Source organism: Hemitrygon akajei, chromosome 17 (assembly GCF_048418815.1).
Source record: "Hemitrygon akajei chromosome 17, sHemAka1.3, whole genome shotgun sequence".
NCBI classification, from domain to species: Eukaryota; Metazoa; Chordata; class Chondrichthyes; order Myliobatiformes; family Dasyatidae; genus Hemitrygon; species Hemitrygon akajei.
The window spans coordinates 11,960,280-11,976,737 of NC_133140.1; the positions used below are offsets into that span (position 1 = coordinate 11,960,280).

The 16,458-nt window shown below is 45.0% G+C and overlaps 1 protein-coding gene across 4 annotated transcripts in view; it reads left to right on the top strand.

Annotated features, from left to right (window-relative positions):
* fcsk (fucose kinase) overlaps nucleotides 1-16,458 on the top strand; it is a 387,988-nt gene that overhangs the window by 337,110 nt on the left and 34,420 nt on the right. For 3 of the 4 annotated variants that reach the window (XR_012101869.1, XM_073069669.1, XM_073069670.1), the window contains exons 14-19: nucleotides 573-646; nucleotides 2,282-2,640; nucleotides 7,757-7,967; nucleotides 11,076-11,242; nucleotides 12,625-12,852; nucleotides 15,520-15,663. Coding sequence is in view for 3 of the 4 variants with exons in the window: in XM_073069669.1 (XP_072925770.1) it covers nucleotides 573-646; nucleotides 2,282-2,640; nucleotides 7,757-7,967; nucleotides 11,076-11,242; nucleotides 12,625-12,852; nucleotides 15,520-15,663 (1,183 nt within the window). In the remaining variant the exon portion in view is untranslated. The remainder of the gene's footprint in view (nucleotides 1-572; nucleotides 647-2,281; nucleotides 2,641-7,756; nucleotides 7,968-11,075; nucleotides 11,243-12,624; nucleotides 12,853-15,519; nucleotides 15,664-16,458) is intronic. The other variant, XM_073069671.1, reaches the window with a different exon arrangement.

Genomic DNA, 16,458 nt, shown 5'->3' on the forward strand with positions numbered 1-16,458 from the left:
TCCCGAATGGTCCAGAGCTCACCCAGCTCCAGCTCCAGTTCCAGTTCCAGCTCCAGCTCCAGCTCCAGCTCCAGCTCCAGCTCCAGCTCCAGTTCCAGCTCCAGCTCCAGTTCCAGCTCCAGTTCCAGCTCCAGCTCCAGCTCCAGCTCCAGTTCCCTAACACCGTCTGTAAGATGCTGCACAGCATGCACTTCTTGCAGAAGTAGTTGTCTGGGACAGTGGAGGCCCCGCATCTCACAAGAGGAGCACTCCACTGTCATTCCCAACTGTGCAAGAAGAAAGAAACTTACCAGGTTTATCTTAGCCCCCCCCCCCCCCTTCTTGCCGAAGCCTCTCGAGCCAAACCACTCCCACAATGTCATTCCACTGAAACCTAACTGCTTGCCAGGTGCCTCATCACTTACGCAATCGTAAAATATCCAATCAGGTCCCGCTTGCTTTTTAAATCTTGCGCTTATTTAACCTCAGGACTTGAAAGCATCTAACATGCTGAGTACAAACCAGCCCTTTCTGAGACTCCTGTGGTAGATCAAACCGTTTTTAACAACACAATCTTGTTGTCTGTCTTATAGGTGCCTTTCAGCAGTAGCTCCTCAACCTTCCTGAATGTTCCGTGGTCCACCTTCTTTGAAAGGACTGGAATCAAGTAAGGCTGGCTTACATCATTCTTTGGAGGCAGTATCATAGAGTCAGAATCAGGTTCCACATCACCTGCGTAAGTGGTTAACTTGGTAGCAGTATAATGGTAATAGAGAAAAACCTGTGAATTACAGTAAATATATATAATAGTTACATTAAATAGGTAGTGCAAAAAATAGAAATGAAAGAAGTGGAAGTGGTAGGATTACAGTTTCATACAGCACAGTGTGCCCTCCAGTACAAAAGACATACCTTTAGAGGGACGTACCGATTAGTTCACTTCCCTGCTGTTGTCCTGCAGTTTCCTCTACAGGCAAGTAGCCTTTCTCTTTTGAATATTGGATGTGTCTGTGTGAGTGTGTGCCTGTGTATGTCTCTCTCTCTCTCTCTCTCTCTCTCGGTGTCTGTGTGTGTGCATGAGTGTGATGTGTGTGTCTGTGTCGGTGTGTGCATGTGACTAAGTGTGTGTGTGTATGTTTTTGTGTGTGTGCATCCATATATGAGTGCCCATGTGCATGTGTGCCTGTGTGTATCTGTGTGTCTATGCATGTGTCTGAGTTTCTGTGCTTGTGTATGCGTGATTGTATGTGAGTGAGTGTGTTTGTGTGTCTGTCTCTCTGTGTGCTTATCTGTGTGTGTCAGTGTGTGTGTGGTGTGTGCATCTCTCTCTCTCTCTCTCGCTCTCGCGCTCTCTCTCTCTCGCGCTCTCTCTCTCTCTCTTATCTCCCCCTCATTTTAAAGGTTCTTTTTCTATCTTTTTACTGGGTGGTTTGGCAGCCAGCATTTTGTCATCATCCAGTTCTCGCTTTACAACTTCCGACACAGTACGTATGATTTTTAATAGCATTGATAGATTTATCACTGAAGCAGGATCCCCTTAAAAATTGGCCCTTAACGTTTTCCCAGCCATTTGCCTATGACAAGCACTGTACTGTGTTGGAACAGGGACGAGTACTGTGTTGGAAATATGATGTGTACTGTACTGGAACGGGGATGTGTACTGTACTGGAACAGGGATGTGTATTATGCTGGAACGGGGCTGTGTACTGTGCTGGAATGGGGATGTGTACTGTGCTGGAATGGGGATGTGTACTGTACTGGAACAGGGATGTGTATTATGCTGGAACGGGGATGTGTATTATGCTGGAACGGGGCTGTGTACTGTGCTGGAATGGGGATGTGTACTGTGCTGGAATGGGGATGTGTATTATGCTGGAACGGGGATGTGTATTATGCTGGAACGGGGATGTGTACTGTGCTGGAACGGGGATGTGTACTGTGCTGGAACGGGGATGTGTACTGTGCTGGAACGGGGATGTGTACTGTGCTGGAACGGGGATGTGTATTGTGCTGGAACAGGGATGTGTATTATGCTGGAATGGGGATGTGTACTGTCCTGGAATGGAAGTTAGCACCTATCTTCATATTTTCTGCAAACTTTGCAACAAAGCCATCAATCCACAATGTAAATCATTGACGAATAAGGTAAACAGAATTGGTGAGCTGTGGCAATGAGGCATTCCGCCAGATATTTTTGACAGTTTTCTCAGGGAACCACCTCCATTGTATGCAGAGTCCCTGGTTCAGAGCATCTGCAGGATATTCCGTGCCGACCACTGCCTGACAGACCTGTCTTTCACAGGAAGGAAGAGGTGTGGGCTCCCAGCCAAACAGAAAACAACCTCCTCAGTGCTCAGCTCTTCCCAGTCTTGCACACGACCGAGCCTGTTGGGATGGAGGACGTGTTGTGTCTGCTCGGACGGCCGAGCGGGCCGGATCTGAGGAGGTGGCAGTCTGCCTGGCGCCTGTCAGTGAGGGAGATTCTGAACTGCCTGGACCAGGAAGCTGAGCTCGGCTGGAGGCAGCAGCTCTTCCTCGCCCGAACCCAGAGCCACGTGCAGAGCATCCTCTGCACTCGCAGAGACAGCAGCCTCTGCCCCCTCATTCAGGCAGCCATCTGTGAGGGGCATGAGGCAGAAATACTACGTACGCTTGATACAGGTGAGAGCCAACGTCCTCGCGGTCGGTAGAACAGGAAGCTGAGCAAAGGCCTGGGGATTTCAGTGTGTGAGGGGCTCCAGGGCCGCAGTCCCACCTCAGTGGCTAAACTCCCATTCTGGCCTCGGGTTTCCGTGGAGACCATTTTGCCAGGGGTGTCACCGTTCATAGAACGTAGCACTGTACAGGCCCTTCAGCCTGCAATGCTGTGCTGACCTTTTAACCTACTCTAAGAATAATTTTACCTTTAATCTTATGTGCCTCTACCACTATCCCTGGCTTAGTGTTCACACTCCCACCACTCTGTGTAAAAAATTAATTCTGCCATTCACCCTATATTTCCTTAAATTATTGTATTAGCCTTTCGGCCCTAGCAAAAAGATTCTGGTTATCAACTCTATCTATGCCTCTTATAATCCTGTAGACCTCTGTCGATTCATGTCTCATCCTCATTCACTCCAAAGAGAAAGCCCTGGCTCACTCAACCTATCTTCATGAGACATGCTCTCTAATCCATGCAGCATCCTGGTAAATCTCCTCTGTGCCCTCTCTAAAGCTCCCACATCCATCCTGTCAGATTATGTTAGCGGAGAAGTTCCCACGTCCTTCCTGTCAGATTATATTAGTGGAGAAGCTCCCACGTCCTTCCTGTCAGGTGATATTAGCGGAGAAGCTCCCACGTCCTTCCTGTCAGGTGATATTAGCGGAGAAGCTCCCACGTCCTTCCTGTCAGGTGATATTAGCAGAGACACTCCCACGTCCTTCCTGTCAGGTGATATTAGCGGAGACGCTCCCACGTCCTTCCTGTCAGGTGATATTAGCGGAGAAGCTCCCACGTCCATCAATAGTCTTACTGCAAGAGAATTGAGATCAACTTGGAAAAGTGTAAAGTCATTCAGTTTGGAAAGTTTGATGTGAAGGCAGAATACAGGGTTAATTGCAGAATTCTTAACAGTGTGGAGAAACAGAGGGATCATTTGGTCCACATCTATATATCCCTCAAAGTTGCCGCACAAGTTGATAGGTTTATTAAGAAGGAGTATGGTGTGTTGGCTTTCATTAGTCAGGTAATTGAGTCTAAGAACAAAAGGGTAATGTCACAGCTCTGTAAAACCATGGTGTGACCACACTTGCAGTATTGTGTTCAGTCTGGTCCCCTCATCAGAGGAAGGATGTGGACGCTTTGAAGGGTTCAGAAGAGGTTCACCGGAATGGAATGCTGCCTAGATTAGAGAAGTATGTCTTATGAGGATAGGTTCAGTGAGTTAGGCTGCTTTCCTTTAGAGCAAAGGAGGATGAGAGCTGCCTTATGATGGTATACAAGATGATAAAACGCGTAGATTGAGTAGACAGCCAGAGCCTTTTCCCAGGGTAGAAATGGCTAATACGAGAGGGAGTAATTGTAGGATGATTACTGGAAAGTATAGAGGGGATGTTGGTGGGATCTTTTTCACACAGAATGGTGGCTGTGTGGTGGCGGAGACAGATACATCAGGGACATTTAAGAAAATCTTAGATAAGTTGATGGATGATAGAAAAATGGATGGCTATATGGGAGGGAAAGGTTAGACTGATCTTAGAGCAGGTTAAAAAGTTTGCACAACATCATCAGCTGAAGGGTCTGCAGTGTGAATATAAAAATAGGACTGTTCTGTTGTATAATGGAGGGCTCTGATGAAACTGCATCTGAAACACTGTGTGCAATTCTGTCCTCTCTATCCAGGGAATGATATGGTTGCTGTAGAGGAAGTGCAGTGAAGTTCAGCAGATTAATTCCAGGGAACTTGTGGTTCCAGGGTATTTGAAAGTGGGATTCTGTAATGTTGGCCTAGATTGTTGAGTTCAGAAGAGTAGAGATGATCTCATTATAATGCAAAAGTTCCAGGGGGGGTTTGAATTAGAAGAAATTGAATTGAATTGAATTGAATTAGATGTGGTTGATGAAATTTGTATAGAACCAGGGGTCACAGTACAGGAATGTTGAATTGAGAAGAAATTTCTTGACCCAGGGAGTGTCTAATCTTGGGAGGTCACTGCCTGAGCAGAAGCTCAGATGCAGAGATCAATAGATTTTCAGTATTAAGGAAATCAAGGGAAGTGAAGCTGCAACAGCAAATGGTGGTGAGGTGTAAGTTCAGGCACGATCAAGCTGAATATCAGAGCAAGTGTAAGCAGTGAGGTGGTGTCAGATCGAAAGGCATTATTAAGTTCACGCTAGTTGCTAGACTCAGAGTAGTGGCAATAAAAAGTTGGGGGTCTGATCGTTCAACGTAATTGACGGTACCTTGCCACGCTCAAAACCTGCTGCAACCAAGCTTCCTCTTGAACTGGCTGTACTGGGGTTCTGAAAGATGCTATGCATAAATGTAAGCCCGATTTACAACTTTTTAAGAAATGTATGGGTGTTCGTCTAATTAACTTATTTTCTAATGCTTGCTTACCTTCTTCCCCATCCATCTGCAGAAGGTGCTGAATCCTTAGTGGGTGGGTGCTGGTGGAGAGGTTATCCTACGTTGATGTGCCCAGATGGCCAGAGGGTACAAAGCTCAATTCAATTATGGCCATCCTCACCAACACACACACACACACACACACACACACACACACACACACACACACACACACACACACACACACACACACACACACACACACACACACACACACACACACACACACACACACACACACACACACACACACACACACACACACACTCCCTTCATGGCTCCAGCATTCAATCCTGTTCACAGGTCCTGTCTGTGTAGAGTTTGCATGTTCTCCCTGTGATCATATATCCTCCAGGTGCTCCAGATTTCTCAAACATCTCTGAAATGTACAGGTTGGTGGAGACTCCTCCCCCTGTCTCCAAACTCAAGGGTACCAGCCTGTCTTGTTGTTGGCTATGTGGAACAGTCCATGTTCCAAGCATTCCCGGGTAACACTCACCAACTCTTTCTGTGCAGTGCTGGTGACTGAGTTGGTACCGCATCATGCACTGTGCTGAGCTCGTCAGTTTCATCAACTTTGCCTCCAACTTCCACCCTGCCCTTAAACTCACTTGGTCTGTTTCTGACACCTCCCTCCCCTTTCTCTATCTCCATCTCTGGAGACAAACTCTACATTATCTTTTGTAAACCTACTGACTCCCACGGCTATCTTGCCGTTTCTTCCCTCCCTGTCCCTTATAAAAATGCCATTCCCTTTCCTCAGTTCCTTCATCTCTGCCACATCTGCCCCACGATGAGGCTTTTTTCAGAGAACAGGGTTTCCCTTCCTCCACTATTGATGCTGCCCTCAGCCTCATCTCCTCCATTTCCCAAATATCCACCGTATATATCCTCCGCCTTAACAGGGATAGAGCTCCTCTCATCTTCACCTACCGCCCCATGAGCATCCGCATTCAGCTCATCATTCTCCACAACTTCCACCATCCTCAATGAGACCTTACCGCCAAACAACCTCCCACTCTCCGCTCCCCACTGTGACTCCCTTGTCCATTTGTCCCCCCCTCCCCCATCTATCTAGCACTTACCCCCAAAAGCAGAAGAAATGCAAGACCAGCCCATTCCCCTGCCCTCACCTCCGTTCAGGACCCCAAACAGTCCTTCCAGGTGAGGCAACACTTCACCTGCAAATCTGCTGGGGTCCTCTCCTGTACCCAGTGTACGCGATACAGTCTCCTGATGCGGGCAAGTGAGATTAAAGTAGATGTGTGAAAAGGTTAGCATGGACGACAGGGGCCAAAGGACTCTACCTCACCAAAATTACAGTGTCAGGCAGCATCAGTACTTTGCTGGTTGATTAATTAGAGTTCAACTCCTCTTCAACCCACAGCCTTTCAGATCTGAGATGGGAACAAATAAAACCAAACTCCGCAGACGTCACTATATTGGATGCCAGATAAATTTGAATCACTGACCAGTGTAATTAAATGCATGCGTGTAACCAGACTACAAAACGAATCCTGCATTTGGATATGATGTCACTGGCTCATTTGGGTTGGTACTTTGAATATGGCATTGGAGGTGTCCTTAGCCAGGCAGTCACAGGTGTAAAGCGAGTAGAACAGGGGGCTAAGCACTGAGCTCTTGGTGCACCAATGCTGATGGAGATTTTGAAGGCGTTGTTGTGGCCAATCTGAACTAACTGGGCTCTAGAAGTGAGGAAGTCCAGGATCCAATTCACAAGGAGTTATTGAGGCCAGGGTCTTAAGAGCTTATAGAATAGTTTTGAAGGGATGATGGTATTAAATGCTGAGCTGTAGTCAATAAAGACCATCTTTGCTGTCCAGATTTTCCAGGGTTGTGTGAAGAGCCAATGAGATGGTATCTGCTGTGAACTTGTTGCTCTGGTAGGCAAACTGAAGCAGATTCAAGCTGCCTCTCATGCAGTATTTTATTCTTCTCCATTGATACTGCCTTACCTACTGAGATCCTCCAGCATATTGTGAGGGTCACACATCCTAGGATGGGGGAAGATGTGACAAAGGAGGGACTCAGTTGTGGCTGTCAACCCTATCGACACAGTGACATCACATCCAAATCTTACTGTCCAAGAGTATTAAGTGATTAGAAATCAATCAGATCTGTTGTTCCTTGAGCATTCTGTGTTTATTTTAACCCCTCCTGAATTCTATAAGAGCAAATTTTATTTGGTATCTTAGATTTTGGGGTAGTGTTCTATGAATTCCATAATAGCAGATTTCTGTATCAAGAGCAGCTGTAATGCATGGTGATGATCTGTGTGACTGCCACACACAAACGCTGGTGGAAATCAAAAGGTCAAGCAGCATCTATGGAGGAGAATGGAGAGTGTAGGTGAAGAGTCTTGACCTGAAACCTCGACTCTCCTTTTCCCTGAGTTCCTCCAGCTGTGTGCTGCTCCAGACTCCAGCATCAGCAGTCCCTTGTTCCACTGTACCCCTGCCAGCCTTTTTGAATAGGGGCTGGACATCAGTGACAGAAGTGGGCACAGTACTGACAGTAATGGGTCAACAGCCCACCAGTCAGGCTGCGTGGGGAGGAGCGACACATTCAGGCTTTGCTAGCCTGGCCCGACTGGGAACTCCAGCTCCAGGGAAAGCCGTCGCTGAGCAGGCTGTTATCTTGGTTTACAGTGGCTGCCACCACCAGCGACCCAGGAGTTGCGGCTCGCACTCTTGCCTGTGTGGCAGATGTTTTGGGCTGCATGGCCGGAGGACGAGGTGGTCTCCGCAGTGGACCCGCCGCCAACCGGGCCTGGTGTGAAGCCTTCCGGCTGCTGGAGAGCAGGGAGCTGGCGCTGGGAGTGCAGAAGCTGGCAGAGGAGCGCAGCAAATGGCTGAGCAGGTGAGGATCAGAGTCCAGTTTATTATCAATGACTAATGTCATGGAGTGTGTTGTTTGTGGCAGCAGGACAGTATAAAACAATTACTACATTACAATAACAGCATACACCCAGTACATATCTGTTCTGTTCATGCACCTTGAGGTTCGATGTGTCGTGCGACCAGAGGCACTCAACTGTGGTAACGCGTGGTTATTTGAGCTACTGTCACCTTCCTGTCAGCTCACACCAGCCCGGCCTCTCTCATTAACGAGGCGTTTTCACCACAGAACTGCCGCTCACTGGATGTTCATTGTTTTCACACCGTTCTCTGCAAACTCCACAGAATGTTGTGTGTAGAAATCCCAGGAGATCAGCAGATTCTGAGATACTGAAACCACCAACTATCCTTCCATGATCAAAGTCACTTAGATCACATTCTTTCCCATTCTGAGGTTTGGTCTGAACCACAACTAGACCTTTTGGCCATGTCTGCATGCTTTTATGCGTTGAGTTGCTGTCACATGATTGCCTGTTTAGATATTTGTATTAACGAGCAGGTGTACCTAATAAAGTGGCCACCGAGTGTAGAGCATTACCGCACAGGACAGCCCCTTCAGCCCACTGACCTTGTAACCTAATCTAAGATTAATGTAACCTTCCCTCCTACATAGCTCTCCACTTTTCTGTTATCCACGTGCCCATCTAAGAGTTTCTTAAATTCCCTAAATGTATCTGCCTCCAAGCAGGGTGTTCCATGTGCTCACCACTCTCTTTGTTAAAATGTTACCTATGACATCCCCCACACTTTCAGTGGTTCCATTTAATATCAGAGAATTATACAGTACACAACCTGAAAATCTTACTCTTCGCAGACATCCACAAACAGAAGAAAATGAATGACAGAGAACTGCTATTAGCTCTTGTGCCTCTTGGTACTAATGAGAGGAGGGCATGCCCCACCAGGCCTCTTGTCTGACTGGGGCCAGGTCAGCACAAGCATTCCCTGGGATGGTCAGAGTCAAGAGAAGAGTCCGAACTGCAGATGTAGGCTCTGTCCTACCACTACGGTGCACAAGCCCGGAGATAGAAATGCTTATGTCTGGTTTACAGAAAGCAACAGCCAGAGGGTGAGGTATTCTCTGACCATGTTTTCATTTCACCCTTACAACATAAGATTATTGAGAGGCATAGACGAGTAGTCAGCCAGTATCTTTAGTAGTTTAATTACTAATTTATTTAGTTTGGCACATTCTTAACATAGGTTAAGGAGCCTGTTCTTGTGCGGTTCTGGTCTAAGATTCAGCTCTGAAAAGAGATCTCAGCAAGGCTTACTCCCCTGTAAAATCGAATAAATGTTGGAACAAGCTTACTGAAAATCTACTTGTACCTCCTTAGTGGGTAATTGAAGTGTTATCAGTCACAGAAGTCCCCCATCTAAACAAATAAAACCTTTGCAATACTAATGATCCTTCCCTTCCTTGTTTATTCAGTGTAGACTGGTCTGGTAAGAGGGCAGGCAGTCCTGATGAAGGGTCTCAGCCTGAAAAGCCAACTCTTTATTCCCCTCCAATGACGCTGCCTGACCTGTAGAATTCCAACAGTATTTTGTGTGTCTTGCTCTGGATTTCCAACATCTGCAGTCTCTTGTGTTTTGGAACCTTTTATCTCAGGTTCAATAGAGTAAATCAGCCCGTATTTTTGCTCCTTTGCATATAACTGTGTGTGTGGGTGTTCTGGAGTATAAAGGTTACAGTTCCATAGCACCTTTCACAAGCTCACTATTTGAAGTACATTTTAAAGTTTAGTCACTCCGGCAGTGTGGGACCTGAAGCAGCCAATTTCAAAACGGTTTAGTGATATAATGCTTAGGGGTTTGGGTTTATTTGTATTCTTGATGGAGGAATAATTTCAGCCAATAAATTTCTTATCAAAAGATTGTCATAAGAACTTTTAAGTGTAGAATCTCATCTGAAAGACACTATCTCCAACTGCAGCCCTGTAACAGGTGAGGTGTTTTTTGAAGCTATTGAATCCTGATTTTTTTTTTGATACAAAAGTTCTTTGGAAGTCAAGAATGAGGCATAAAACTTGTGGCTACAACCATTTCAGTAAGTGTTACAAGAGCAAAGAACAAGAAGCAGCGTTGAGAAAAGACCAGTCTTGGTTGACTCGTGTCAGACTAGAGATAATAAAATTCCTATGATAACAATTAACCTGTAAAATAGCCAGATTCAAGTGGCTTTTCACCTGCTTCTGAAAACTAATAAGTTTCTAGAAAATTATAGGAACAACTGGTCCATAATTACTGGAAAACTGACTGAAATTGCATGTATATGGATGATTATATAAAAAATACAAGCAAGCATTGGAAAATTCAAGAAAAATACCAATCATATACCCCAACTCAACAAACTTCAACTGCTGATTCAGAAATGAGAAAGCCACGGAGTAGGTGTATGCACCCACGTACACACGACAGTGCCCCGTACAACGTTGGCACCTACTGTGTCCTGGCAGTTGCTGCCTGGAATCACACAAGTATGAATTCTTAAGGGAGACACTTCATGTGTGCCACTGTGCACAGAACTGTACCCAGGGGAAGTTCAGGGGCCATCTAAACTTCCAGCAGCTTGTCAGCTACTCTAAGGAAAACATTATAGTTTGTGTCCCAAGGTTATATGTTATGCTCTATGTACTTCGAAACGTACAGCAAAACATGTCCTTTATAAAAAACGTGTCAAATCAAATCAGCAAGGATTGTGGTGGGCAGCCTGCAAATGTCACCACACTAACAGCATCAACATAGCATATGCACAACTCAGTAACCCTAACCATCTGTCTTTGAAATGTGCAAGACCCACGCGGTCACAGGGAGAACGTTACAGACAGCGGCAGGGATTGAACTCAGACCTTACAGCTGGTGCTGTAATAATGTTATGCTAACCACTGTGCTACTGTGTAAGGAAACAGAAGGATGTATTGGTTTACAGCAATAAAACAGAAATGGATATTTAAAGTATTGTTCCAGAGAACTAAAATCTGAGGACCTCACAAACATTCAATGCACCAGAGAATATTGGGTCATGTTGACTTTTCTCCCCTCTGTGTCTTTGGTATGCGTCCTGTAGACCCGACCTGCTTGTGAGAGCTGCCCGTCACTACGAGGGGGCGGAGCAAATCCTGATCCGACAGGCTGTCATGACGGCCCGTCAGTTCATCTCAATGAGGGAGGCGGAGCTTCCTCCCATGAATCACTGGCTGGTTGCCGAATGCCCAGCTCGTATCGATTTCTCAGGTAAGTCCAGCACTCTCAACAGGGCCAGATGGTGTGAAGGAAATGGGCAATTCTCAGCAGTGAAAGAGAAACAATATTTCAGGTACTTGGGCCTGAAATGTTCATTCTGTTTTTGTTCCACAAATGTTGCCTGACATGCAGATCATAGCCAGCATCTTCAATTGGTTTCAGATTTCCAGCAGCTGCAGGGTTTTATTCTCACTAAATTCTTGAGTTGTTGGGATGATTAAATAAATAAACTAAGTGGTGGTCCACATCAGGAAAGATTTGAGAAGCTGCAGCTGAGAGTATGCCGGTGTAAGTGTTCATTTCAAATCATTCAGAGCATAGAATGGTACAGCACAGTACAGGCTCTTCACTCACAATGCTGTACTGACCTTTTAATCTAGCCCAGGATCAATCTAACTCTTCCCTTCCACAGAACCATTCCGGTTTCTATCATAGAGCAGTATTTCATAATGTATCTGCCTCTACCACTACCCCTGACAGCACGTTCCACACACCCACCACTCTCATAAAGCACAACAGCACTGGACCAGGCCCTTCGGCCCATCTAGTCCATGATGAGCTGTTATACTGCCAACCTACGTATGGACCACAGCCCTCCATACCCCTTCCATCCATGTAATCATCCAGACTTCTCTTAAATGTTGAAAGCTAACTCACTCCACCACTTGTGCTGGTGGCCCATTCCACACTCACACCACTTGCTGAGTGAAGAAGTTTCCCCTCATGTTCCCCTTAAATATTTCACTGAACACCCTTATTCCACGGCCTCTAGTTCCAGTCTCACCCAACCTTAGTGAAGAAAGCCTGCCTGCATTTACCCTATCTGTACCCCTCGGAGATCTGAATCTTATCAAATCTCCCCCTGTTCTACGTTCAAGGGAAGGAAGCCCTGACCCTTTTATCCTTTCCCTACAACTCAGGTCCTCAACAACCATTCTTGGCAGCATCCTTGTAAATACTCTCTGAATTCTTTCAATCTTATTGATATCTTTCCTGCAGGCAGGTGACCAGAACTGCAGATTAGGCCTCACCAAACTCTTACTCAACTTCAACCAAATATCTCAGCGTCTGTACTCTATACTTTGATTTATGAAGGCCAGTGTGCCAAAACCTCTCTTTATGACCCTGTCTACCTATAACACCACTTTCATGGCATTATGGATCTGTATGGACAGGTAAAATACCTTCCTCTGGCATCTGATCATATTTTCCACTAATCGCCTTAAAATTGTGCCTCTTGTATTAGCCATTTCTGTCCTGGGAGTGGCTTCCTAAAGTTTTTTTTAATCACTTTGCTTATTCCTTATCAAATTCCTTATCAATTCCTCACAAATGCATGTTCAGATTCTAAAGCTTACAACTGTCTCCCGTAGGTGGCTGGAGCGACACACCACCCATCACGTATGAGCACGGGGGAGTGGTGCTTGATGTTGCTGTCCTAGTGGATGGGCAGAAGCCAATTGGAGCAAAGGTGCGCCGCACCCCCGAGCCAAAGCTGCAGCTAGTCATGAGCCGAGGGGACAGGGAGCAGGGGATGCCCTTGGAGATAATATGCCAGAGCCTGGATGACCTGAGGGACTACTGCCAACCCCATGCACCAGGTATCATGATTTCCTTGCTGATGGTTATCCTGAATGTTAGCCCCAGGGAAAACCACTGTACTGTTCTGTGCTCATTTGTCTAATTAGGGTAAAGGTTCAGTTAGACGGGAACTGCTGCAAGACCAGTGTTTATTGCCCATTGTTGATCATCCTTGCAAAGGTGGTGGGGAGCTGCCTGCTCCAACCTTTCTGCAGTCTTTCTTCCACAGCGTTGCCCAGGATGAAACTTCAAGCTATGTCCCAACAACAAAGAAGAATAGGTGATATATTTCCAAGCCAAGACAGTGTGCATCTTACAGAGAGTTGGCAGAGGAACCTAAAGAGTGTGGTGCTCCACTTCATCTTCTGCCCTTGTCCTTGGATTTGTGTCCCAGATTTTAAATGCTTTTTGATCTGCAGTGAATTTTGTAGAGGGGACATCCTGAGGCCATGGTGTATTGGTGGTAGATCAGCTTTGATGGCCAAGCAAAGACTAAATCAGAAATACATAATTTCCATCCCCACTACAGTGACCTATACTGATGTTTCTTTGTAACATTGAGGGAATCCTGCACCGTCAGAAATGCACTGGGCATTAAACGGAGCCCCTGTCCGCTGTTCTAATCAAATACAAAATATCCCAAAAAGGGGAGTTCAAGCCATGGGGTTCTGTCATCGGCTAGTCAGAAGGTTGATAGCCAAAACTGAAGAGTGGAACTCCAGGGACTGGGGCCCTGTTCTGGAGTTGGAGGACTGTCCTTGTGTTTAGATGGTTGGGAGAATGGAAGGGGACTTATTTTGTTGTTTTGTTGCTTGTTGTGTTTTTTTTCTGTGCTGTTCTACCGAGTATTGTGGGAATGCTATTTTGGAGCCAGAATGTGTGGCGACATTTGTGGGCTGCCCCCAGCACATCCTTAGGTGTGTTGGTTATTAATGCAAATGACACATTTTGCTGTTTGTTATGATTTTCATGTGATATATAAATTTGAATCTGAAACTAAACCTATTGTTTTGACCAACATATACCTTGAATTCAACATTACAAACAAAAACATGGCTTATTCTCCTATTATAACATTGTTGTTTGTGCACAGATTGGCTGCTGAATTTCCCGACTTAATACAGCCACCCTTTTCATGTGAAATTAGAAAAAAAGGAGTTCCCTGGGATGTTCTGGAATTTACTGTATTGGTTCATTATTGTCACATGTGCTGAGGTACAGTGTAAAACATTGTTTTGTGGGTCATCCACACAAATCACGGCATCAAGATAGTACAAGGAAAAAGCATTATGGCAATGTAGTGTTACAGCGTGCACGCCTAGCTTAAACTCTATATGTCATCTATATACCCAGACCTTTACAGACCATGTCATCATGGGTTTGTTATCTTACATTGTTTGTTAAACGGTATCCCAGTTTCTAATTCTCAACTCTCTTTCAAATCACTTGATAGCCTTGCCATCCTTTCTCTGTTATCTCCTCCAGCCCTATGTTCGATTGGGGTGTAGAATTGTTATTTCTTTTGCAGTTTAATTTTCCTTTGCTCACTCGTATTTTTATATAATCACATGTGATTGTTCAGTAAATATGGTACAGTTGCTTTTGTATTTTTCTAGAAACTTGTTAGTGTTCTGAAGCAGGTGCCGCACCGCTTGAATCTGGCTGTTTTATAGGTGTCTTGTTATCACTGGAATGTCGTTATCTCTAGTCTGATATGAGACAACCACGACTATCGTTTTGTCTTTTTTTTTCTATGTTCTCTCGGCTCCTCTTTATTTGTTCATTATTCATTCTTGTAACACTTAATAAAATTGCACAGCAATAAGTCTCATGCCTCATTCTTGACTTCCATAGAATTGGATTGCAAAAACATCAGAATCCAACACCGACAATCCCATGGGATAGCTATACTCCTCTATTCTCACACCCAAACAATTTATCAGTTATTGGTGTCCACATCTCGGACAGCTGAGCTGTGGAAGGCATTCCTAATCTGTGAAGACATTGGCACTAATATCTCCCAAAGTGCCTCATTGTTAAATCTGACCTGGGTACAGTAATGGGCCTTGGAATATTTTGCTGTATTAAAGACTCTATGTAAATACAACCTGTTGATGATGTGAAAACAATTAGTTTAATCAAGCTCTTATCAATTTGTCCACAACAAGCCTTGATATGAGGAGAGGTACTGAATATTCAGAGGGAATCATAACAAGTTCTTACCTTTAGACTTAAAGTTGATGCCACAATCACTAAAATGAAAACCCTCTGCCAGTGAATTATCTATTGTGGAATAGCTATTGGAAATGAACAACTGAACATAGAACTGATCATTTGTCCCACAATATCTGTGTCACCTATGATGCCAGTTTCAACTAATCCCATCTACCTGCACACGCCCATATCCTCCCGGTCCTTGCCTGTTCATGTGTCTGTCCAAATGCCTCTTAAGCATTGCTGCCCTTCCTGCTTCTACCACCTCCCCTCCACCTAGCAGCACATTCCAGCACCTGCTTCTCTGTGTTTAAAAATAAAGTATTCTCCTTTCAGCTTTCTCCCTCACCTTAAAGCTATGTGCCCTAGCAGTTGACATTACCACTGTGGGAAAAATTCTCTACCTATGCCTCTGATCATTTTAGATATTGGAGTTATGTGTTTTTTTTAAATAAATATACCATTATTGACAGGAGCTTTGTTGAAGGCAGCCTTTATCTGCACAGAAATCATCCAGTACCCCTCCCGGGTATCTCTACAGGAGCAGCTGATGACAAGGTTTGGCGGAGGCTTTCAGCTTCATACTTGGTCCAGTCTGCCACACGGATCTGGCATGGGTGAGTAACGTAGACCAGTCTGGGGACACGCAACTACTGCTGGCGCCAAAAATAAACTTGGTTTCCTTCTCTCTTAGAAATCCATTTTCCCTTCCCTTCCCTTAGTCCTACTGATCTGCAGGGACTCCAGCACACTTTTAATTCTAATGCTCTAACACACTGATACTGAATAAATTAAAACATAATTTAAGGGAAAATACTTCCATTTGATAAGCCAGTAAGAAAAGACAGTTGCCTATCACTTTATCAAGCAGTAGTAAATCAAGGCAGCTGGACTTGCTGTGTTTGTCTAGAAGATGTTACGCCACTTACCCGAGAGGCTTCTTCAGTTTGTAACTACCCACCATGGATCAGAACTGAAGGAGCCTCTCAGATGAATGGCGAAATATCCAGCTGCATGGATTCGCTACTGCTTGATATACAATGACCTGGATGACTGAAAACCTTCATAGACCTATCACTTTATATTTGTTTTCAATATATCCTGTATTATAATCAAGATTCATTGCTTTTCTCTCATTCTTCAAAATGTCTCATCCCGTATCTTCTTTACTTCATTGTTATATTGAGCTTTTAAAACACAAGTCTAACTACAGCTGCTCACTCAGTATATCTCAGTATATGCCTGTGATTCTTCAGCTCTGCCACTCAATTAAAGTACTTGACCTTTATAAACCCGCGCGTGTGGAGGAGCCTTTGTTGAGATTTGCACTCAGTGGCTGTTTATTAGATATCTGCTGCTGCTGAAGCCCATCCACTTCAAGGTTCAACGTGTTGTGCATTCGGAGATGCTCT